The following is a 24,790-nucleotide window of genomic DNA, read 5'->3' as shown; positions in this document are numbered from 1 at the left end:
AGTGAATGCATATAGTACCAGGTTATAAATAAAAACAAGCTGGCTTTTCATTAAACTCACAATAAGTGTTTCACTTTGGAAGAGAGACCTAAAAGTTTGGGTCAGGGATAAGAAGCAAATTAGCAGACTGTGTCTATATGAACTCCTAGATTCATTGCAAAGGTTTGTTTATTTAACTGTCTTCATTAGCTGCTCTTAGTACATCAAAGGAGTGTTTCCAAACCCTTGCAATTAGCCATGTAAACAAAAGCACAATTTATCACTTCCCTATGCTCAACAAACAAGGTTTCTGACATATTATAAATCCTACTAAGGATAATATCCCAACTAAAATGTTTAGATTAGGCATACAAATTTTAAACAGCATCTTGTACAGAAAAGGTTTCAACAGATTTTAAGAATATGTGAATTGATCAATGAATTCATTAAATGTTGATAAGAAATAACCTACTGATCAACATTAATGGACATTTCATGACATTTTCTGCCTTAGTTGAATGAAAGCCAAGATATCACTCTGATAACCAAGCAACCAACCAAACAAACTTTTATTCAATCCTAAGTACTACTGATACTATTGAGTATGCCCAAATATTCATCTCAGGAGATATAAAAAAGAATTTCTAATATTATTAAAAAGAATACAATCATGAATAATTTTTAAAAAGTGAGGTTTTCTTCAAGGCCAATCAGGCCAATTTCACAGTTATCTTTATTATAAATGTCACCTGCAGGCACAGTATGGCGCAATGGTAAAGAACATGTGTCTCTGAGATCCTATTCTTTCAACTTGAAGCTCCAGAACAGGAGAACCATGTTTTCAATTGTTTAACAGTATAAAAATTACGAGTGCCTTTTATTTAGTCATACATACTAACTTGTACTCTAATAAAGTTAAATGGCTTCTAATAATATTTAATTACACAAAAATCCAGAGTTAATGTACTTGCAATGGCATGACATATGCATTGCATGTTGTTGTGAAGATCAAAGGTGATAACAGATATGAAATAGCTTTTTTAAACTGCAGAAGGTTATTCAGACATAAGATATTTTGCTTATTTGTTTGTTTTTGATAATAGGTATCATTTTCTAAATCTTTACTGCGATTAGTTTTGATTCATTCAAATAAAACCTCTAATATAAAACATGATTTATTTGGTCGAAGTGACTGATTAATTTTAAGAGAAAACCTACAACATTAAACTTTTTGTACTGCCTAACAATTTTCAGAGATGACTTGGATTAGCCTCTTCAAATTTACATAAACTCAGAGAAAAATGTTTTTCAAAGGAAAGAAGAGCTTCTAAGCACTATCCTTTTTGATAATTCCTAATGCCCAAACTTCTGTCACTTAATTCTATTGCAAATTGCTGAATAGATGTCAATGAAGTATTTTAAGTGAATATTTACATATTTCAGATGAACAAAAAATGTAATTGGTAACATAAGAGAATGGCAAAAAAAATCCAACCACGATGGCAAGAAAATTGTTGGAGGGATTACATCTAGTTTTTAAAACATACATCAAGACAATGGCAAAGTAGAACTGACCCAATTGTATTTTATTTTATTTTTAACATTTAACATCTAATCTTTAGCTTATTCTGAATCATAGACATCATTGATTAGTTTTCAGTCATAGTAGTAACATTTTCTTCTTTTATATTCTAATTAGGTATCAGCCATGGCATTAGGGAGAAAAATTTATTGGAGCTATTTGTGTTTCCTCTGTGGATTGATGAAGATGGAAAATTATTTTCAGAGAAAAATAAAGATCTCTTTGACTTCATTACTATAGTACTTGTAAATAATTTTTATCAACTCTAAAATTTTAGGTCTATACTTTTGACTCTGAAAAGCTGATAGGATTTTAAAACTTTCTGCACAAAAGCTTAAAGAAAATAAAAAATAATTCATATAATAAACTTCAAATAGTCTCAGTAAACAAATTTTATTTTTAAGAACTTGCTAGGTAATGTAAGAAAAGGAAAGCCATTTTAGGTAATGAAAATGGTATTAAAAATAAAACCTTATGTTAAGGAAATACTGGTTGGAGCCAAGGGTAGGCCAGGAACTAATCCGGGTAGGTGGAGAAATGAAGCTGAAAGATAGTAGCCATATGGCTAAGAGTATTTGTTTTTCAATTATAGTTGACAGTCAATATTATATTAGTTTTAGGTATACAACATAATGGTTAGACATTTATATAACTTACAAACTGATCTCCCTAATAAGTCTAATACCCATTCACCTGGCACCATACATAATTATTACAATATTATTGACTGTATTCGTATTTTGTACTTTACACCCCCATGATTATTTTATAACTGTCGATTTATACTTCTTAATCCCTTGACCTTTTTTTAAACAGCTCCCCATCTGATAACCATCATTTTGTCCTCTGGTATCTATGAGTTTGTTTCTCTTTTATTAGTTTATTTTGTTTTTTAGTTTCCACATATAAGTGAGATCACATGATATTTGTCTTTCTCTGTCTTACTTTCCTTAGTATATTACCCTATAGGTCTATCCATGTTGTCACAAATGGTAAAATTTCATTCTTCTTATGGCTGAGTAATATTCCATTTTATATATGTATCATTTCTTTCTCCAATCATCTATTGATGGCCACTTAGCTTGCTTGCATAGCTTGGCTACTATAAAAAGCGCTGCAGTGAAAATAGGAATGCATGTATCTTTTCAAATTAGTGATTTAGATTTCTTCAGATAAATATCTAGAAATGGAATTACTGGGTCATAAGGTAGTTCTATTTTTAATTTCCTGAGGAACCACCATACTGTTTTCTATGGTGGCTGCACCAATCTCACCAACGGTGCATGAGGGTTCTCTTTTCTCCATACCCTTGCCAACATTTGATATTTGTTGATTTATTGATGATGCCCATTTCAATAGGTGTGAGATGATACCTCACCATGGTTTTAATTTGCATTTCTCTAAGAATTAGTGATATTAAGCATCTTTTTGTATGTCTATTTGGCCATTTGTATGTCTTCTTTAGAGAAATGTCTATTCAGGTCCTCTTCCATTTTTTTAATTGAATTGGTTTTTTCAGTGTTATGTTGTATGAGTTCTTTATATATTTTGGATATTAACCCCTTATCAGAAGTATTTTTGGCAGATATCTTCTATTCAGTAGGCTGTCTTTCCATTTTGTTGATGGTTTCCTTTGCTGTGCAAAAAATTTTTAGTTTGATATAGTCCCACTTGTTTATTTTTTCTTTTGTTTCCCTTGCCTGAGGATGTATGTCAAAAATATATATATATATATATATACATATATATATATATATATAACTAAGAGCAATGTCAAAGTGTTTATTGCCTGTTTTCTTCAAAGAGTTTTATGGTTTCAGATCTTAAATCTTTCAATTCATTTAAGTCTTTAATCTATTTTGAATTTATTCTTGTATATGGTGTAAAAAAATGGTCTTAATTCTTTTTTTTTTTTTTGCATGTATCTGTCCAGTTTTCCTAGAGCTATTTATTGAAGAGGCTGTCTTTACCCCCATTGTATATTCTTGCCTCCTTTGTCATAGATTAATTGTATAGATATGGGTTTATTTATAGGCTCTGCATTCTGTTCCATTGATCTAGTGTCTGTTTTTATTCCAGTACCATGCTGTTTTGATTAATGTAGCCTTGTAGCATAGTTTGATATCAGGTAGCATAATACTTCCAACTTTAGAACCAACCCAATTTTAAATTCACAGAGAATTTAACCACTTACTATGTAGTCTCCATAGATTCTATGGGGCCCTCAGATGACTCAGGTCGCACCACTTTCTTAAGGAGCAACAATTCAAAGAGATGTACTCTCTCCAAACCATTCAATAAAGGTTTGTTGAGCCCTAACTGAAGTCAGGGTTTGTAATGTATTTTACAGAAAAGAAAATAATGATTCCTGCTTTCATGGAGCTTTGAGCCTAGTGAACAATCTGTTGTAATTTATGAATCGGTTTGTGACTCATTATTGGAATATAATCAATGATTGAAATTTGGGAGGCATTAAAAAATTAATCAAAAATGTATTCAACACTGACAAATTTAGTGTGTAAAGTGAGTGATCAAATTGGACAAGATGATTCTAATTCAGAAAAAAAAAATGCATTAAAATAAGGACACATTTCTTTATACTCCTGATAAGCTTTAATTGAAGGTAAGTGATGAGAAGGTGCAGCAACTGAATTGCCCAAGGTGGCCACTTTGAAGGATAACATATTTGAATGTCTAAATGAGTTTAGTCATTTAAAAAGTTTTATTTCCTTTTGATGTATCCCTAATAGGGTATATAAACTACTTCTAGTGTATACTATCTATTATAATCACATTTTTCTTGGAGACCATATTATTTTATCAATTTGATTAATTCTAATAAAATTATTATGCTTCAAATGAATACCAACTAAGTGGGAGAATATCAAGGAAGGATCAAACATAGCTCCTATATCAACTGGGTATACAATCTCTAATCAATGTGGATAATAGATCTGGTTTGTTAGACATAAATCACAACAAAAATACACAAATAGATAACAACATCCATAACATATCCAATATTCTTAATGGACAACTAGAGATAACAGTTAAGGAAATAAAATTTTACTTTTCTCTTTAACCACAATAAATTTTTACTCTATTTAACTTGATTATTTCATAGAATCATGGTTTTGGCTATGCACAATTCTTAGAGCTTTATTTATGTGGTGTGATTTAATACTCACAATAACCTACGAGGAAGTTACATTTCATCAGTGAAGGAAGAAGCATAGGGAGCTGAAGTAACTTGCCATATCACTAAATAGTAGACATGGGCTATGAATAAGGCTTATATAGCCAAATTAACTTGCTTTTGTGCTGACTATGGAATGAAGCTTTTCTGGCCACCTCTGTGTCCATGTCAATACTTCTTGTAAAAATGGAAGTTGTACATCTGTGTGTTTTTTTCAGGTTTACACTTTATCCATTATATACACTTGAATCTGTGCACGAATTCTCACTATGGAATCTATATGCCACTGCCAAAAAATTTCCAATACCTGCCCTTCTCATAACCAAATGTCAACTATTTGATCACAAGTCAACCTTTATTGCTGAGTAGGTGCCATTATATCATAGGTAGTTTTAGTGTGCATGATAAGTTTGGGATTTTTTGGTCAGAATTGTTTATTGTTTATGATAGGAAATAAAAACAATTGTTTGATATAGTGTTTTACTTTTTTAAAAATTTTACTATTGGTCTTTCAAGATTTTGGAGCAGTATGATGAACAATTATACAGAGATTGCAAAGAAAGTTTTTAAAAATAACATGCAACTACTTATATACTTTGTGATTAAAAGAATCACATAATAATGAATATAATACAGCTACCAAAATAAAAAAGAAATGGATCTTGAGTCTGGTAAAACACTGTAACTTTTGTACAAAACCAGCCCTTAAGTTGTGTTTATTTAAACAACCCTCTGTGTTCCATGATTGAACTAATAAAAAAATAAATATTGAAAAAGCCAACATTTATTGAACAATGCTATTGTGATAATCTCTTTATATTTACTATCTCATTTCATTTTTACAATAATCATATTCATCCTAGTTTATAAAAGAAAAAAAAAAAAACCTAAAGCTCAGAGAAGGTTAGTTTTTCATATACCCAGGATATTTGAACATAGAGCCCAAAGTACTGAATCCTTGAAATAACTCTATTAATAAAATACTATTTGATTTGTTTTATTTGTTGGCATATTACACAAGGTTGAAATCTTATAGGTTATTCTAGAAAACCTTTGATATCTAAGTCTAGCTACAAAATATCTGCATTTGAATATCAGTCCTCTAGATTATTTTGTAAGTAAAGAAACTGAAACTAAAGAGAGTTAGTGACATGTGTCAGGTCATTTGGCTAAATGGCATAGAATTCATCCCCAAAAATTATGTTCCCAAACTTCTAAACTAGGATCCTCCTCTCTGTACAAGTCTATTTGTATGTAGATGGTACAGTCTATAGGGATGTTTGAACCAATTATATTTTTGCTCTTGTAATTCAGTCATAACAGCTTGTTTCTATTTCCTATCAAACGATTGAGTTCCCCAGACTCTACATGGTTAAACTTAAGACTCATGGTTTTCCAACTGTGAGCTATTCTTTAGCTGAACTCCTTGTTAGATGAATAAGGCTAATTTCATCAAATTGTTATAGAGGAGGGATTAGAAATTAAAACAAAATTTGCCAAATCTCAAATGGTTCTGGGAACTCCTTTAAAAACACCAGCAAACAAAATGCCTATTTTATCCTTCACCATTTAGATTTCCACCAGATAAAGCCAGGAATTCAATTTCTATAACACTAGGAATAGTATATCATTTCCACTGCACAAATTAAGAAATCGATACTTTTACCTTTTTTCCCCAAATGAACTCAAGTCACAAACTATTTCTATTTAGTTAGTAACTGTACACAATCAGAATAAGAGAATGTTATGTGAATCGTTAATCACTCAAGGTTTTTGGTGGGTCTAGATGGGCGATTGGTCAGAAAAGGAAATGAAAAAAAAAAAAAACTTCACGAACATCTCTGTAATTGTCTAAGAAACAATGAAAATTGTCTATTATACAATGAAAGTTTTGAAGTACATACTCCATAATTAATAAATTCTTCCCATAGATTAAGACCTTTTTATATGTTTGTATGAAAGCAAGATTTGTTATATAGAAAGATTTGTGCCAATCTGTAGTTTATATCTTGCTTTACATTGCACTATTTGGTAATTTAAAAATATCAGCAAAAATAACACATACTTAATATTTTCATAAAATTAACCCCAGGCTGCAGGATAAGGGATTGAGAAGGTGTGTGTGTGATAAGGAGGTAAGATTACATCAAGAGAGTTTAATTCTTGTCACCCCCAAAATACAAATGCAACCAAAAAAAAAAAAAAAAAGTCTTCTCTTTAAAGATGCAAAGCTATTGCTGTCCTAATTGCTTTAATTGGTTTTTTGTGATTTCAAAGTGGGGTAGGTAGATTTGCTTGTACTTTTTTTTTTTTTTTAAACCAAAGAAAAAATTTTGTGTGTAACATTTAATGGCATTTTGGGGGTTTTTGTTGTTGTTGTTGTTTAAAAAATATATATGATTTATGCTTTTAGAGATGTTCATTTTCAGCCAAATGTTAATGAGGAAGCATTCTATAGAAAGACATTCCAATGAACTGGTTAGGCAGGTAGTTGTTTGGAAGGAACACTGCCTCCGGACTTGTGAAGAAGATAGAGGTAGCACATTAGAGGAAAGAGTGGGAGAGTAACAGAAGGAGTTAGTTACTTCTCCTTTCACCAGCTCCAGACAGTATTCCTCTTTATGACTAATCTTTATGAGTGCAATCCCTCACCTCCCACCTCACCTCCACAAAAAACACTGATTAGGAAGTATTCATTTTCTCAGATATAAAAATGTTGCTTTTGTGTTCCAATTTTTATAAACTCTGCCCCCCCTCCACCCCAAGTCCCTTTGCCTTAGAGAATAGAAAAAAGGAAAGATAGTCACAAACTCTTTAAACTCCATGCCACACATAGCTATTATTTAGAACAGGTTTTATTATGCATTTCAAACAGGGCACATTGGTGTACTAATGGTTCTGTAAAATGTGTTTGTCTGTCATATGTTCTCATCAAAACTATACTAAGACACATGAGGAATCTTAGCAAGACTGAATTCAGAAGCAAGGGATTCGTGATTTATTTGCTTCAGAGGATGAGAGGATTGAGTAATCACCTAGTTCAATTTCGTGTTTTTACACATAAGGAAACTAGAACGCAGAGGGAGAAGTTATATATCCATTAACAGAAAGCCAATTACTGACAGAGGCATGAGGATGAGAAGCTGACACTCATAACTTCCAGGCCAGTGTCTTTTCATTAAACTTCATAACTCCTGAAGTTCAAGTGCCTTTCAAAATGCAAGGGATAGTATGTATATATATATATATATATATATATATATATGTATATATATATATAAAACCTCATATTTAAAACTCTAAACTTCCTTCCTATGCCACCAGACCTCCAAAGAGCTTAATTTTACATGTTATGTATTAATTCTTGAGTCTCAAGGAAAAGAGACAATATACTGTAATACATTTTTTACCCCCGGTGTCAATTACTCGCAAAATAGATTTTTTCCCTCCTTCATTTTCTTCCTAGTTTTCTTTCTATCCAATCAATTTCAAGTAACTAAATTGTCTCTTTTTCTAAACAGGGTAATGCTGAAAGGCAAATAAAATACCTTGGTTAAGTGGGAAGTGAGCTACGTCTATTTAATTCAATAGCAGAGATGGTTTAGGCTGATTCCCTTCATCTAGGGCAGCCAACATCACTAATTCCATGCTGCTCAATTAAAGTTTAGTTCATAAAAAATTCATCTTGATATTCAACCCAGACATCTAAAAGAGAGGGCTCTTTTTTAAAGCTATATTTTATAAGGCCATCTAGTTCTAATTTCAAAGAAGGCAGGTATTAACATCCATTGGAACAAAATGTACTTAATTCCAAGACAAATCATGTGGGTTTCATTTCTAATTTAGTTTCTGTTTACTATTCTGTGTCACAGAGGTACAAAATTGAGATGTTAAAATGCTTGCTCTCTTTCTACCTCTTTAAGAGGGTGTGGTGAGAAATGCTTGAATAATATCCATTAAGAGCTCTCAGCTCCTTGGAAGAATGATAAGTAAACACGATGAAGTAAGAACTGTTTTTTTTTTAATCCATAGATGAATTATATGTCTATCCTCAACACAAAGGATATATTTGCTAGACAAAAGAGACCAAAATTAAGCTCACATCACTGCAGACAATATACTTCTGATAGGCACTCCACTTACCTAACCTAGATCTACAAAACAAAAGACTCATAGTGTACAAACTAAGAGTTTCACACACACACAAATACTATTTTTAGCATTTTACCTTTTTTCAGTAGTAGGCTCCCTAAATCCTTCTAATCACAAAAAAATCAATCTAGCTACTGCTTTTATCAGCCTTGTTTTATATGAATATGCCAGCATTTCATCAGCATGGTCCTTGTTTTCTAGTTAATTGGATTTGTACCTTTATCCTTCATGAGGTTGTAAAGTAAAAAGACTCTCATTTTCACCTCTGGTCCTACTCCAAGAACTGGAATTTAGTATATTCTGAATAAATATTTGGAAAGAAAAAGAAGACAATAAATAGTTCTTATCTGAAAAGAATAGTCCTCCACAGAGACTTTATCGTAATCCCAACACACCCACTTCTCTTGACAATAAGCACATGACATGGCAGAGTCTGAGATCATATGCATGTGTAGGCACCTCCAAATCTCCAGCCACCTATTCTCTAGCTATAATCAGTTCAGCAAGCCACCTGGTTTGAATGTATTACTATTTTTCTTAAACTGACCCCAACTCAACTATTTATCTACTCCTATACTTCTCTTGCCCATTGGGTTCCAGCCAGACCAAAGTTATATTCCTTCCGTTACACAATTTATCAAGTTCACCTCTACACTTAAGGCAAAGAAAGGGTCTCAATATGATAGTCTATATATATATATATATATATGTTCTGTAGGTCCAAGGAATTTTTAAAAATTTGCATTACTAGATGAGGGAAATATACTCTAGTTCTCTCTCAGCATCACTATTTCTTGTTCTCATACTGACTCCTTTATACATATAAGCCTGTTCTTTAACTCACTTTAATGGTTCTGTCTAAATAACTTCTCTCCCATGGCCAATATATTTCCTGAGCTTTCAAATGAAAATGATCATCAGAATTCCTGCTGAAGTTTATCTATACCCTCCTCTGGTGCTTGCCACTTTCTGTCTCAATAAAAGTTGTTTGTATGTGTCTACGTATAAGCGGGAGGTCCTTCAAAATAGAATGTGCTCTTTTTTATTCATAAATTCCCCTGATTGTCTCAAATATAGAAAACATTAAGTGTTAGTTACATGCAGAACCACTGACCTGCTTCAAGCCTTAGAGTTATCATTCATACAGAGTATGATGTGAATACTGTCCCCAAAGTTATACAGCCCAGTAGTCATTGCCAATGACTGAACTCTGCTCTGTTGTTCATGATGGATACCCATTTACTGTCTTCCTATTCATACCTCAATACATAAGCATCAAATATTTTCTTGTATAATCATTTATAACATTTATAACCTCATTCATTAACTTCATTTCTACTCTCATCAACTCTAAGTTACAGGTAACGAGAGACTCAGTTCCTTTATTAAAACTTTGTATCCCTAGCAGAGTATCTTGAACTTAGTAAATAATCAGTAAATTCTTGTTGAATTGCCAAAAAACATACGTTTGAAATTTTAGTCATTCACCAAGAACAAGATTCTTATGAACCACCTCTACAATTAGAGAAATCCAAGTATGAGAACCTTTTAACATCTTACTGATAAAGACACATGTAGAAACCACTTAACAATATTGAATTACTTCTAAAGTATTATATTCAACCTTTTTATCTTTCAAATGACATACCCCGACATACCTTTTCACATGTTTTAAGATGAGTCACAGCTAGAAATACTCATTTTAAAGTAGAGACTGGAGTAAAAGTTTCTTCTCTGTCATTATAGCTGTGCTCCTTTTGACAAGACACTCCTCAATTGAAGCCTGAGTTTCCCTGCCTATAAAAACATATATGTTAAATCACTGGATTGCACCAGTGATTCTCAAACATTGAAATCACCAGGAAAGCTTATTGAAAGATTGTTGCTCTCCCTCTTCAGTTTCTGATTTAGTAGATCTGGAGTAGAACCCAAAAAATTGCATTTCTCTACACGTCCTTAAGTAATGTTGATTCTGCTGGCTCTGAGATCGCAATTGAGAACCACTGAATTAAACCATCCAGGAGCCCATGGAGCTCTGACTTCATTATCATGTTAAGATTCAAACCAGGTCTATCAGTAGTATATTCAATTCCAAAACTTATGCTCTAAATTATTATACTGGCAGAGGAAATCTTTTATTATGTTAAGGTTACCAAATGATACCCTCCCCCCCAAAAAAAACTAAAATAAAGTAATATTTAGTAATTAAAATTAAAATGTTTTCTGTTAGTTCTGTGAGACCTAAGAGACATGAGAACATCAGTGTTTAAAAGAAGTTTGCTTCAAAATTTGATCTTAGCTTGAAGAAAAACTCACCTTTATCTAGTTTCAAATGGGAAAGGATGCTCTAGTCAGATTTTACAGCATACTAACATACTTCAAATATTATCTTCCTTTTGGAAATACAAAAATACAAATCTATGTAATTTTTTTCCTGCATAAGTAGTTGTTCTACTTAGAATTAATGATTGCCATTTTCCAGATTTATCAGAAGCTTAACAGCAACAACCATTGCCACTGAGAATTGACCCCATGCAAGGTATTGTGCTAACTGCTTTACGTGTCATTTTCTCAAGTCTCAAAACAGCTTTTCAATGGCATGTCACCAACACCATTATCCTCATTTTGCAAATGGAGAAACTGAGGCTTAGAAACATACCATAATTTAGCCAAGGTCATCCAAATAGTGAATGACAGCACTGGATTCAAACACAGGTGGCTATCAACCTCCAGAGCCTAAATTCTTTACAACTATCTCTAATAGTAGATGAAAAGACAGACCTAGAAATCTAGAAAGTTGGGTTAATTCTGACTGATCCACAGACTCTGTTGGAGATATTGAAGGAGTCAACAGTAATCAACTTGAATTCAGTTTTCACTTTTCCCTTCTATTAAAGTAAGGCTGAACTAGAACTAGATCATGCCTATAATTCCTAAGTATAATATTCTAGAAGTTTTCAACTTTTGGAGATTAAAACTATATCAAATAATGTGGTTGTCAATATAACGTATTACTTCAAACAAATTGGATTGTTCTAAAGTCTGCACACTAGGATTTCAACCTGATCATTTTTTAAGATGCAAGATCAGAATCAGCTCCTCTGTTTCTGCTAAAATCTCTTTCTGTTTATCTGCCCTCTTCAACTTTGTCATTCTGAATCCATACACACTGAGCACAGCTTCTTGAGTAACATTGTTGAGGTTACACCAAAGACAGGTGTTAGGGGAACTATTTCCCTGGGGCTATCATTTCCAACTCTCCCTCCTCAAAAAAAAAAAAAAAAAAAAAAAAAAAAAAGAAGGAGAGGATAGAAGGAAAGGGTTTCTTTTCAGATTAAATACAGCAACTGCAAACACCTTCCCCTAGGCAACAAATTCTCTGCCAGTGAGTGCTGTAGTTTACCCAAAAACCAAAGCAGAAAGCAAACAGCCCCTTTTGTGAGGGAGGAGCTGTCACCTGTCAAGTGATGTTTGTGAATTTCTAGAAAAGAGAAAAAAAAGAAAACCCTTTCCCTTATTTTATTAAGCAGACTGTTTGTTCAAGGTTTGAAATGCATACTTGTGTTTAAGGCAATGTCCCTGGCTTGGCAAATGTCCCTTTCTTGAACAAAGTGGTACCTTCTGATTGGCTATGCTGTACAAAGAACAGAACAGAAAAACAATCTACTCTTCTGGGGACACCTGAACTCATTCTAAACTGACTGGATATTGAGCCACCTTAAAAGCAACATAAGTAACTACAAGCCCATTTTCCAAAACTTAGAGGGTTTTTGCTATGTGTAATGTGTTTTCTTATTTGTTTCATTTGTGTTCATGGAACTAGAGATAAATAACCTACTGGCATAAACAGTAGTTGAGCAATCATTTTAATAGTACTAGATAAGGAGTAAGAGTTCTAGGGCTACTAAAGCAAGAGTTAAGTGCCAGATGGAAAAGGAAAACTGTTATTCCATTCTCAGGTTCAGGGCTAATCCTAGGGGAAAGCTTGAAAATATACTTTGTCCATCCTTCTTTCACCACCTTAGAACAAGACTTAGAACAATTGGCATTTCAAAAACTATCATGATGCAATTTTATAATATTTAAAAATATCTATATATGTGGGTCAAATTAAGTTATATGTGAGTGAATGTCAGATGTGTGTGTGTATGTGTGTGTGTGTGTGCGTGCGTGTGTGTGTTCGGGAGGGAGGAAAGGATAAATAAGCTATGGAGAGAATGTTTATAAACTTTTGATCAATTAAGAATTCAGCAAATCAGAGCTTTGACATGATTTATCATCCTGCTTTGAAAATACATTTATTTTTCTAAAAAGTTTATTCTAATAAACAAAAAGTGTGTACAGAATTACCTATTCTTCCTGATAATGTCCAATGAAAATTGTAACTTTGGTACCAAGACAGGGCAACGTCAATGACAAATACCCTGTTCAATATAATAGACTATTCCCTTGAGTTCTTTAAAACACATTTGACAGTTGAAAATAACAATTATAACCTTGTCTTATGAAATGTTAAATGTGCATAATGTAATATATAAAACAATGACAACACCATGGAGGAGGGTTATGAAACCAATATTGTGGTAAGGTTTCTATTTCCACTTGAAGTGGTAAAACATTGATTCTCAATAGACTGTGAAAAATTATAAATATTGTAATCCCTAGAGCAACCACTAAAAGTATGCAGAGATATAGCCAAAACTAAAATAGAACCATTAAGATCAAATACCAAAAGCAGGTCAAATAATCTAAATGGCAGCATAAAATGGAAACAGAAGAATAAAGGGAACAAACAAACAAAAAAATAAATGATTGAAAAATCGATAATCACATTAAATGTACATGATGTAAATATATCAATTAATAGACAAAGATTGACAGATTGGATTTAAAAATCTAATTATATGTAGTCTGGAATATATTTCAAACATAATGATAAATATAGATTAAAAGTAAAAGGATGGAGAGAAGATTTACCATCCAAAGATTAATCAAAAGGACATTAGATAAGTTATAGTAATATAAATAATGACAAAGTAGACTTTGGAGCAAACTACATTACCATGGATAAAGAAAAATATTATATCATGATGTAATGATTGATTCAACAGATTTAACAACCTTAAGTGTGATATACCTAAAAATAGACCTTCAATGTACATGAAGCAAAAACGAACAGATTTGAAATGAGAAACAAACCCATGATTAGAGTTAAAGACTTCAATACTCTTCTCTTAGTACTCAAAAAAACTAGTATACAGAAAATAGGCATGGGTATAGAAGAGTTTCATAATACCATAAATCAATTAATATAATTGACATTTATAAAACATTCTAACAAAAATTAAATACATAGTCTTTCAAGTGACCATGGAATATTATCAAGATAAAATACATCCTAACTCATAAAATAAACATTTGAAATCACACAATGTTTTCTGGCCTTAATGGTCAGAGTCAGTAATGGAAAAGGAACAGAAAATATCTAAACACTTGGAAATTAAACAATATGCTTCTAAATACACATATGTCAAAGAGGAAGTCTCAAGGGATGTTAGAAAATATTTTAAACTGAACAAAAATAAAAATACAATGTATCAAAATTTATGAGATGTAGCTAAAGCAGTGTTCAGTGGGGAACTTATAAAAGCAAATACTACTATTAGAAGAGAAGAAAGATCTCAATTCAGTAATATAAACTTCCAATTTAAGAAACTTGAAAAAGAGTAAACACAAAGAAGCAGAAGAAAGGAAATAAAATAAGACCAGAAGTAATAAAGTTGAAAACAGAAAGATCATAGAGGAAAACACGGAAGCCAAAAAATTGAGCTTGTTCTTTGAAAAAGATCAACAGAATTAATAAATCTCTAGCAAGGCTGACAAAGAAAAAGAGAGAAGACCTAAGTTACCAATATCATAAATAAAACAGGAGGATATTACAGATCCTATGGACATTAAAAGGGCAATAAGGAAATCCTTCAAATGATTCAATCTATTTATGAAAATTAAAAAACTTTGGTGAAATTAACCAATTTCTCAAAAAAACACAATTTACAAAAATTTATCCAACATAAAACATATCATATCAATAATCTATTAAATAACTATTTAAATAACTGAATTTATAAAGAGCTTCCTAAAAAGAACTACTCAGGCCCAAAAGGTTTCACTCACAAATTCTATCAAATCTTTAATAAGAAATAATATCAAATCTATGTAATTTTGCCCAGGACATAAAACACACTGCATGCAAAGCACAAATACAGAAAGCACACTGAGGATCATGAACAATAAGGTTGCCAAGATGAAAGTAACCACACATCATAGCTACTGATTTAATCTCACAGGGGTATGAGGGCTCACCCTCATTTGTTTAAACTGTAATTTTTCTTGTTTGAGTCCAAAACTTTCATCTATAGAATTCTATTTGGTCTTGTTAATTTAGTTATTATAAATAATTCTTCAGCGAAGCCTTCATTTCTGCATATGTTTCTGCATATATTTGTGTAGTGTGTCTGTATGCATGTGTATGTGCAATTGAATTATTTTGTGGAAAACATTTCTAGAAGTGGCGCTTATAGACTAAAGAGTGAGTACCTTAAACTTAAATAAATTAGAATGGGTAAGTTGCCCTTGAAATATATTATATCAATCTATATTCCCACCAGAAGTGGAAAGATTGACTGTTTCCCAACAATCTCACCAGCACTGGATATTACCATCACTTAAATCTTTGCTGCCCAGATAGATGATAAACAATTTCATAGTTTCAATTAACAACATTTTTTATTATTGGAGAGGTTCAACATTTTATACCTGTTAAACATCTGATTATTACTTGTACTCTTTGCCAAAGGGTGGGGGTGGGGATGGATTTAATCCTCATTAATTTTTCAGTATTTAGTTTATTAAGGCTATTATATTTATCATGTACTGTAGTTTTTAAAATTTATATTACATCTTTTTTAATATAAACTCCTTTGCCAAAATTTCAGTCATCTTTGAAAACTTCTGAACTTTACATTATAGTTTTTTTAAATAAATTATTTTTATAATAGTTACCCAAACTTGAACTATTTTTTCCTTTTCCTATTTTGATTACTTCGACTCATATTTCAAGGAAGGCCTAAATAAAAATCATTTTCTCAAACATATTGCTAGTCTTTTGTTTGCACAATAAATTGTTCCTTTTTATGTGCCTTTAAAATATATATGCATCTGAATATTTAATATAAGTAATTTTATACACTCTTGCCTTTCTGCTACATCATAGTTTTCTCAAGGTTAGATATTAACATTTGTTTATTTGTATCACAAAGAACATAGCATATAGTAAGTGCTAAAGAAATGCTTGTGGCTAGACCTAGTATATAAACTTAAAATCTTATATGACTCTTGGGTCATATAAGATGTAGGGCACTATGCTAGGTGCTGTGGTATAAGCCTTTCCAAATACAAAACACTACCTTCCCTTTTGAAATGTAGAGGTGAAGACTCTCCATGTTTATCTTAGATGCTAAATAAGAATTTACAAAAATAGATGGCTTTTGACAATTGCCACTCAAATCCCTAGGGAAAAACCTAATCCAATTCAGCTAAACAGGGCTTCCTTCAAAATATAAAAAATAAACAACCTCAAAATTAAGAGTTATATAGTTTCCTTCTAGGAGAACATTTAAGTATTAACGTCATTATTCACCTCTTGAAGACATGACAGACATGCTTAGACAATTTATAAGTAATGCAAAGCTGAGATATAGTCATATATCAGATGACAGAATCAAGAGCCAACAAGGGTCTTGCTAATCCAATGCAGCACATTCTTCGTTGACATTAAAATCATTCTAATGAAGAAAGCACACACATTCTCTGCAATCCAAATTTCCTTTGTTAATAATTAGAGCAAAACATTATGATCCTATTTCATGACTAGTTGTTAAGGTGAAGGATATATCAAAAATCAGTAAAACTGGGATGACATTCTCAATTTCGAGATCTCTGTCCCTAATAATCTGACATGTTGTTTCCTGTCTACAGATTAGTATTTCTTGCACAGTAAAAGAATGCTTGGCTGAGATCTCAATTTTTTTTATATATTGTATTCGAGAAGAAAGGAATTTATGTTCAGAGTTTGAAACTATTAGCTATTAATCTATGCACAGAAAACTGAAAATATGCTACCAAGTAGTGGAAGTAGAGAGTCTCCCACTAGTTGCAGCAGCTCAGTTTAGAAGGACTAGGAATCTCAGAGGATCCTAGTTCTTACTTTCCAAACCAAAATGCTAATTATAACAGTCTGAGCAAGTCCACCATTTCACCACTCCTGTTGCAGAGAACTAATGTTATCTACGCCCATCTATGTGGCTTTCATATGTGGACATATACGAGGATATTGGAACGGTCATACGAGAATACACCCAGGATTCAAATAGAACTATAATTTATTAGCAATGTTTCAGTTTTTTGAAGACAAGAATAAGGCCGCCATAGACAGGTGAGATTTTTTTCTTTTTAATTTGATCAAGTTCATTCTTACTCTATTTATATATTCTTTTTCAATACAGTTGTTTCCAAGTGACCTATCTTATTCTTTCTACTGGCAAAACTCCATTTCCTTTAGTTCTCCATTTTTTTCTGAATCACTTCAATCATTCACTCCTTACAAATTTGTCTATTCTGGGTCTTATTTCCTAATTTCTTATTACTCTCAATTTAATCTGGTAAACAATGTTAAGGTCAATGGTGCTAATAAGTGATGATAAAACTATTCATCATTCCTAATTACTATTGTTGTCATGTGCCACTTCAGAGGAGGGAAAAATGTGGAGATTCTATGGCATGACTATTCAACGGGAAAGAGAGTGGAGGTTTTCCCACACAGCATTCCTAAAGCTTATAGAAAAAGAGGTGCTCAAGATGAAATGAAGCTCAAGCTCCTATCAAATGCAGTAGCTTAGACTACAGCCATCCCCCACCTTTTGGGCCCCAGGGACTGGTACTCCTATGAGACTCTAAGGCCTAATGATCTGAGGTGGAGCTGAGATGGTGATGCTATCTACCACTGGGAGCAACTGCAAATACAGATGAAGCTTCGCTCCATCACCTGCCACTCACCTCCTGCTGTGCGGCCTGGTTTCTAACAGGGCATGGATCAGTATTAGTACTAGTCCGTGATCTGGGGATTGGGAACCTCTGCCTTAGAGGAAGACAGTTCTTTTAAATAGGGCTGTTTAAAAGAGAACCTTTTGACTTCTTACATAACTTTCAAGTCTCGCTTCCTTTGACTTCAAAATTCCTGAGGACCTAATACATGTCAAATGCTGTGATACTGGGCATGGCAAAATATGATCCCTATCCTGTTAGAGACAGAAAAATAAACTACTGTAATATTGTGTAATAAGTGATGTTCTCAAGGAGAAAATATCTTATAAACAAAGAAGCAGGAAATAGCATGATATTAAAAAACAAACCCAAATACTTCAGTATGTGGAAATAAATAATAATAGGAACTATAAAAGAAAAGGGTTGATTCTCAATTTAAAATTTTATAACCTCTGCTTGCTTTTACAAGCCCCATAGTCAGAACAGAAAATCCCTAGAGAGTATAAAAAGATAGGTTTGCCTAGGCAGGTGCTATCTATCAATTTAAGAAATTATTTAGTGAATTAGGAATATTTCTAAGACACTGTCAAATCAGAATTTATAGAAAGTGATATCCAATTATAATACATTCCAACACCTTTAATAACCTGCCCTTTAGATTTATCTGTCAGCTTCTTTTTACTAGCTCAAGGAAAATTGAGAAATGGGTCCATATTTGAATAGAACAGGGCAGTGAGAAATAATTTTCCCTTATCAACATGATGACAAATCATCAGTGAATTTACAAAGTTGCAATTTTTTATTTTTGGTTCTTTCCTTTTTCTCCACTTCATCTTCTCTTCATAATAAAATGTACAATCCATATGAAAATATATATTGTGAAAATTTCAGAAAAATCGTGTATTAGGCAAAAAAAGGCAAGACATACCAAAACATATACTTATGTTCTTTCATTTCAACCATTCCTTCAAATAAAGTAAATTGTCCCCCACCCAAAAAAAGGCAAGGCATTTTATAAAGCACTTTAATCACATCAGCAGACATTCTGTAACACTTTAGCCTCTTTCTAGCTTTTTCAATACTATTTTTCTAGAAATTTGTTTTTGTTTTTGTTTTTAATTTTTATAGACAAAGCAGCAGGACTAGTGTAGTAAATGAACAATTTTTAAAAAATGGAAAGAAAAGAAAACCTACCAGCTTTATGGACTGCACAGATACTGGAAATTCCATCTAAACATCTTAGAAAAGTGTTATACTATCATTATGCCATTATATTCTTTAGCTGTCTGGGAGGCGTGTGGCACAAAAGGTCTCACAATTTTATAGATGAGAAACTGAGGCCTAAGGTCATGAATGATTCAGTGGTGGAACCCAAAGAAAGCCTGTTTTGTATTATCAGTTACCTTTTTCCTTCTTATTCTATTATCGGGTACTTAAATCTGTGTGTTTGCATAGGATTTACTTTATCCTCCCTCATTAAAGAATAGTTCCGTGAGAGAGGCAGTTTGCCACAGTGGGAAGTGCTTTGGACAAAATTCAGATCAAGATTCTGGTCCTGACTATAAAACCTTGGGCTGGTAACATCCTCTCTAAATCAAGATAGACATGAAGAGTATTTTGGATAAAGGATGTAAAAAATTATTTCCAATCCTCTTCTCCCACACCAGTGGAAACATGTACATTATGGAGAGTTGAGGCAGACCCAGAATCCACAAGCTACTAATTTTCTCTTTGCTGACCACATTGACATTTTCCAAAGGCTTTGCCCATTTAAAGCCCCCTGAATTTTCATATGCCATGAAAAAGACGGGTGTAACAGAGATGTGGACAGCATGGCTTACAGATTAAAGAGGAAACCCACACCACTCACCCACATAGGGTCACTCAGGTCCGAGTCCTGCATGCGAATACAGTCCATGCTAATCTCAATCTTATTTGTTGCACCATTTTCTGATGGTTCATCTACAAAGTTCAAGTCAATGGGCTGAACTGAACAGATGGGCCTACCATAAAGAAAAACACAAACAAACAAAAAAGTGTATTAGGCATAGAAAGGGACTAAAACACATTCACCCAGTTGGTAACAATGAGCCCTTTCAGCTTCACAGTTGGCAAGTCAGAAACCCTAGGTTTGAATCCTAGCTCAAACACTTACCAGATGCGTGATCAAAGGCAGTTAAAATCTAAGCCCTATTTATGAAATAGGAATCATGAACCCTGCTGGGTGGGATAAAGGAAATAAATGTATAGGGGATAGAGTATTTTATTACACTATCCCTTAAGTCCCCAGTCTTCTGATATCCTTTCACCTTCTACTTGATTTACTTATTTACGAAACGAGACCTTAAGAAAAGAGATAATAATCTTTCTCTTAGCAAGGCATAAATGACCAACGATATTTAGTGCTTTATTTTCTGAGGGGGTATTTTTACTGTAACAGCAAATAAGAGTCTTTAAGTTAAAAGAACAGATTTTGAGTATCAGGAAATCATTGAGGAAGTTCTTTTGGGTTGGATAGAAAATCCCTTCTGATCATTCGAAACTACACCACCTTGGAATAATAATGATCTTTTGATGTTGATAAATGAGTAAATTTTCACTGCATTTTAAACACAGAAATACCTCTTGGAGGAATAAAAATTTCCCAACAATATTAACTGATTTTCATTGATTCTAGAAATATACCCTACTGATGCAATATTTTGACTGTTCATAATTACCTATTTATACTAGTTCAAATGTAAATAAATATATATATATATTTATAAATTTATAAATTACCTATTTATACTAGTTCAAATGTAAATAAATATATATATATTTATAAATTTGCTTATATGATACTTACTGTTCCAGAAAATCCCATATATGCTGGAAAACCTCTGGACTGAGGAATTCACTTGTCTGTGTACTCTGGGACATAGTGGATCGATAATAACTTTCTTTCCAAGAGAAATGAGCTGGGGTTTCTACAAACCTTAAAAGAACAAAAAATGAAACTAAGATTATAGTTTCTGTATTTATGATACAAAATATTTAAGTTAAAGAATACTCAAGAACAATCAAGTGAATTCTCAAAATAATGCAGGTATATAGAGAGCAAATTTTATGTTATACAATTGTGTTTCTTCAGACAGTATTACAGATCCCATTTTGCAATAAAATCAGACAATCATGTCTCCTATGAGAGTTGTTCTTTTTAGCTAATAATGTTGTTACACTCTACACTTCTACTATACAACATCTATGTTCTATAGATTTTGTAAAGGAAATAAGCATTCCCTCATTAGGTCTAACAACAGGTGTGATCTATTATTAAACCCATTTTATAAGTGTTTTAACTGATTATCTGTCCATTTACCCTCCAGCAAGTAAAAAAGTAGAAATAAAAAACAGAAGCAAATTCAGAAACTTAAATTTCATCCTCAGCATAATCACCTCTCTCAAAACTACCATCTTAACATCATGCCCAGGGAAAATAGACTCAAGTTTCTAGACCTAGCTTTTTTTTTCTTAATCATCAGTTACCTACCTTGATGTGTGTGTGTGGTTTTTAACTGGAGTGTAGAAGTCTAGTTAGACTAAGGGATAAGCAAATGTGTATACATTACAAATGAATTCTATTTCTGTTTGCTTTATTTAGTCACTGGATCCTCAAGTTTTATGTTAAGAAAAAAAATAATAACCTTGATTCTATATACATGAAGAAAAATGTCAACTTTCTCAGGTCAGCTTTCTCCAAATCTGTATATTATCTACACAGATCATCTGAGTATGTGGTTCATTGTGATTATCGGTAGACTAATTTTACCCTAGGATGAAATGAGCTAAGCTCTTAATAATTATTTTTATTGTTACAGAGTTAAACAGTATACTAGAATAGTCAATAATTAATAATTTGTGAATGGATGCTCTGGTCTAATTATATAATAAAAAAATAATAGCATTGAATTTATTGTAGATAATTTCAAAACTAGATGGAGAAGCACTTTTATTTATGCAAGACAAATATATAGTGAGTATCTATTTTTTGCCAGTAAGTATACTGGGCACTGGAAATAAAACATGAATAAGATACTCTCGCCCTCTAGAAAGTCACGGTATAGAAGGTAAGACAGGAAAACAAACCTCTAACAAATGTAGTAAGACTGTGTATAATACTATAAAAGAACGAAAATGAATATACCATCTTGTCTGAAGCATTAAAGAAAGAAACTTAAATGATGAGGAGAAATAAGCCAGGCCAGGTAAGGACTAAAGGTATGAGTGAGCAGTTTACAGCAATCGCATAAACAAAATACTAAAATGGAAAATAACTTGACATATGTAAGAAAATTACAAGCAACTCTGTTAATATGATATAAAAATTTTAGGCAGAGAATCTGGAAGAATAAGTTTAAGAGGGAAGTAGAAACTTATATGATATGTTGGAATAAAAACTCAGATACTTCAATACTTCTAATGGTCATATTAAAGGATATTTTTTGCCAGATACTTTTAAACAAACTTTTATTTTGAGATCAAGGTAGATTCATGTGTAGTTGTAATAAATAATACAGAGCAAGTCCATGTACCCATTACTCAGTTTCCCTCAATGGTAACATCTTACAAAACTACCATATAACATCATAACCAGAATATTGACATTGATATAATTCACTGATCTTATTTAGAAATTCTTAGTTTTACTTATAGTCATTTGTGAGTTTGTGTGCGTAGATCTATAAAAATGTTTATATGTAATTTAGTGTATTCACCTGTACAGTATTAAAGAATTTGAAGTATGAGATTGACAGAATATGTTTTATATTTATACCTCTGAAAGGTATAAATATAAAGGAAGGATTTATAGCATATTAGTTTATGGGGAAAAAATGGTTGGATAAGTCCAGGTAAGACAATAGGATGATAGCAGAAGTAGGGATGGAGAATATGGGGTACAAATTCAGTTATTAGTGAAAAGACTAAATCAAATATTGTTTGTTACTAATGGAGGAGAAGGAAGAGTCAAGGATGAGCAACTTTCCACCATTTTGGATGGGGTGGTTGATGACTCCACCAACTAAATCAGTAAATGCAGATGGAAGATCTGGCTTAAAGAGAAAGGAGAAAGAATGGGTTCTACCTTAGTATGCTGAGTTTGAAGTACCTACAGGAAGGGTATATAAAAAGTGAAGCAGACAGTTGAATAATCCTTAAACTCTAGGGAGAAGAATGGGTTAGAAGTTTAGAAGCAGAAATCCTTATCATAGAATAAAAATGAATTAATGAGAATGCATACAGTGGCCTCTGCAGAGAATGTGCAATGAAGAGAGGAGGAGCCCTATTTGGAAAATCTACAAACTAATAAATTTATGAGAAGACACTGAGAAGTTTATGGCATCTTCCAAGCCAATGGAAACATTTTTTAAAAAGGATCAATGGTTTTGAATGTGGCCGAAAGATTCAAGAAGACCTAAAAATTGTCTACTAGGTTTGATACAAAGAGATCACTGGAACCCTTGACACTAATACTTTCCATAAATTTATAAAGATACAGAAAATTTCAGAGGTTTGAGAATTAAATAGGGGTGAAAGGTAAATATCATTTTGGTATATTTGAAAGAGAAAAACTTAAATTGTACTGAAAAAGATAAAGCAGAAAGAAAGCATCCAGTAGAGAGAGATATTTAAGATATTGAAAAAAAATGGAAACAGCATGGAAGATGGTCTTGGAAAAGGCAGACAGGAAGGGGTCAAGGGCATAGGTAGAAAGGATAGCCTTGAACTTAAGCCCCTAAACCCCTTATTTCATAATGAAATTAAGACGACAAAATTAAATGTGGGTACAAATGTGTTTACAGAACACAGAGGTCATTCCTAATGGCCTTGATTTTCTCCATGAAAGAAGAGGTGAAAGTATCTGCTGAAAATGAGGAGAAAAGGCATTGAGTAGCTAGTTGAAGGGAAAAGATGAGGTTTTAGAAATGTGGGTGAATTTTCCATGGTCCAAATTTGCACAGTTCTGTGATTCTCCCTAGTTCATATCACCTGAGAATGGCAGGAAAAAAAATTGATGAAAGCACCATTACTGTTGTTTCACTAGATAGGTCATGGGTGCCAGAGAACTGAGAGAACCGTGAAGACTAAATTGAGGTCCAAACCGAAAAGAACAGGAAAAGGGGCTAGGAAAGGGATAAAAATGGAGGAGCAAAAAAATCAAATGTCTTTATCAGGTCGAAAAGCATATACATAGAGAGAATAAAGTGAGAAATTTAAATTGGTGGCGATGGAAGCAAAAGTGAGTGATCAGAGTTTATGACGTTCCTGATGGCTGCATCTAAAAAAATATCTATGATTAGAAGAGCATATGAAAATACAATACCTTAAATCGAAAGGGTGAATTAGTATTGATTTATTTATTTGTTTGTCTGTTTGTTTGTTTTTGGAGTTGAGGTAGATTTGGTTTATATATTCACAATTAGTGAGTAGAAAAGAAGTGAAATTTAATGAATCTAATACCAAACTGAGAGTTATGGAAAATAGTTCCACAGATGACACCTTTAGGCATGTTTGATTTATATTAAACATTTTCTTTAGATAAAACTAAAGGACAAGATGGTGGGGAAAATATAAGTAAAAACAATTCCTAAATGGTGACAAATATGAAGGTCAACAAATGAATTATTCAAACCCCGAAATACAAATAAATTCTCTTGTCATGTGCATGAACCCACCAGTACCTTCTGAATATTCAAAGACTTAAACACTATGACTGGTATCCTGACAGCCAGGTGAAT

At 32.6% G+C, this 24,790-nt stretch overlaps 1 protein-coding gene across 3 annotated transcripts in view; it reads right to left on the bottom strand.

Moving 5' to 3' along the window:
• The window catches only part of TP63 (tumor protein p63), a 130,763-nt gene extending 109,815 nt beyond the window's left edge, over positions 1-20,948 (bottom strand). For 2 of the 3 annotated variants that reach the window (XM_016136321.2, XM_016136322.2), the window contains exons 1-2: positions 20,860-20,948; positions 19,882-20,014 (exon numbers count right to left, since the gene is read on the bottom strand). In XM_016136321.2, the coding sequence (XP_015991807.2) occupies positions 19,882-20,014; positions 20,860-20,933 (207 nt within the window). In that variant the 5' untranslated portion in view covers positions 20,934-20,948. The remainder of the gene's footprint in view (positions 1-19,881; positions 20,015-20,859) is intronic. The other variant, XM_036219627.1, reaches the window with a different exon arrangement.
• Positions 20,949-24,790: the final 3,842 nt, after the last annotated feature.

Source organism: Rousettus aegyptiacus, unplaced genomic scaffold (assembly GCF_014176215.1).
Source record: "Rousettus aegyptiacus isolate mRouAeg1 unplaced genomic scaffold, mRouAeg1.p scaffold_m13_p_4, whole genome shotgun sequence".
Lineage (NCBI taxonomy): Eukaryota > Metazoa > Chordata > Mammalia > Chiroptera > Pteropodidae > Rousettus > Rousettus aegyptiacus.
Note: the sequence above shows the minus strand (reverse complement) of the source record. Positions and strands in the feature narration are given on the sequence as shown.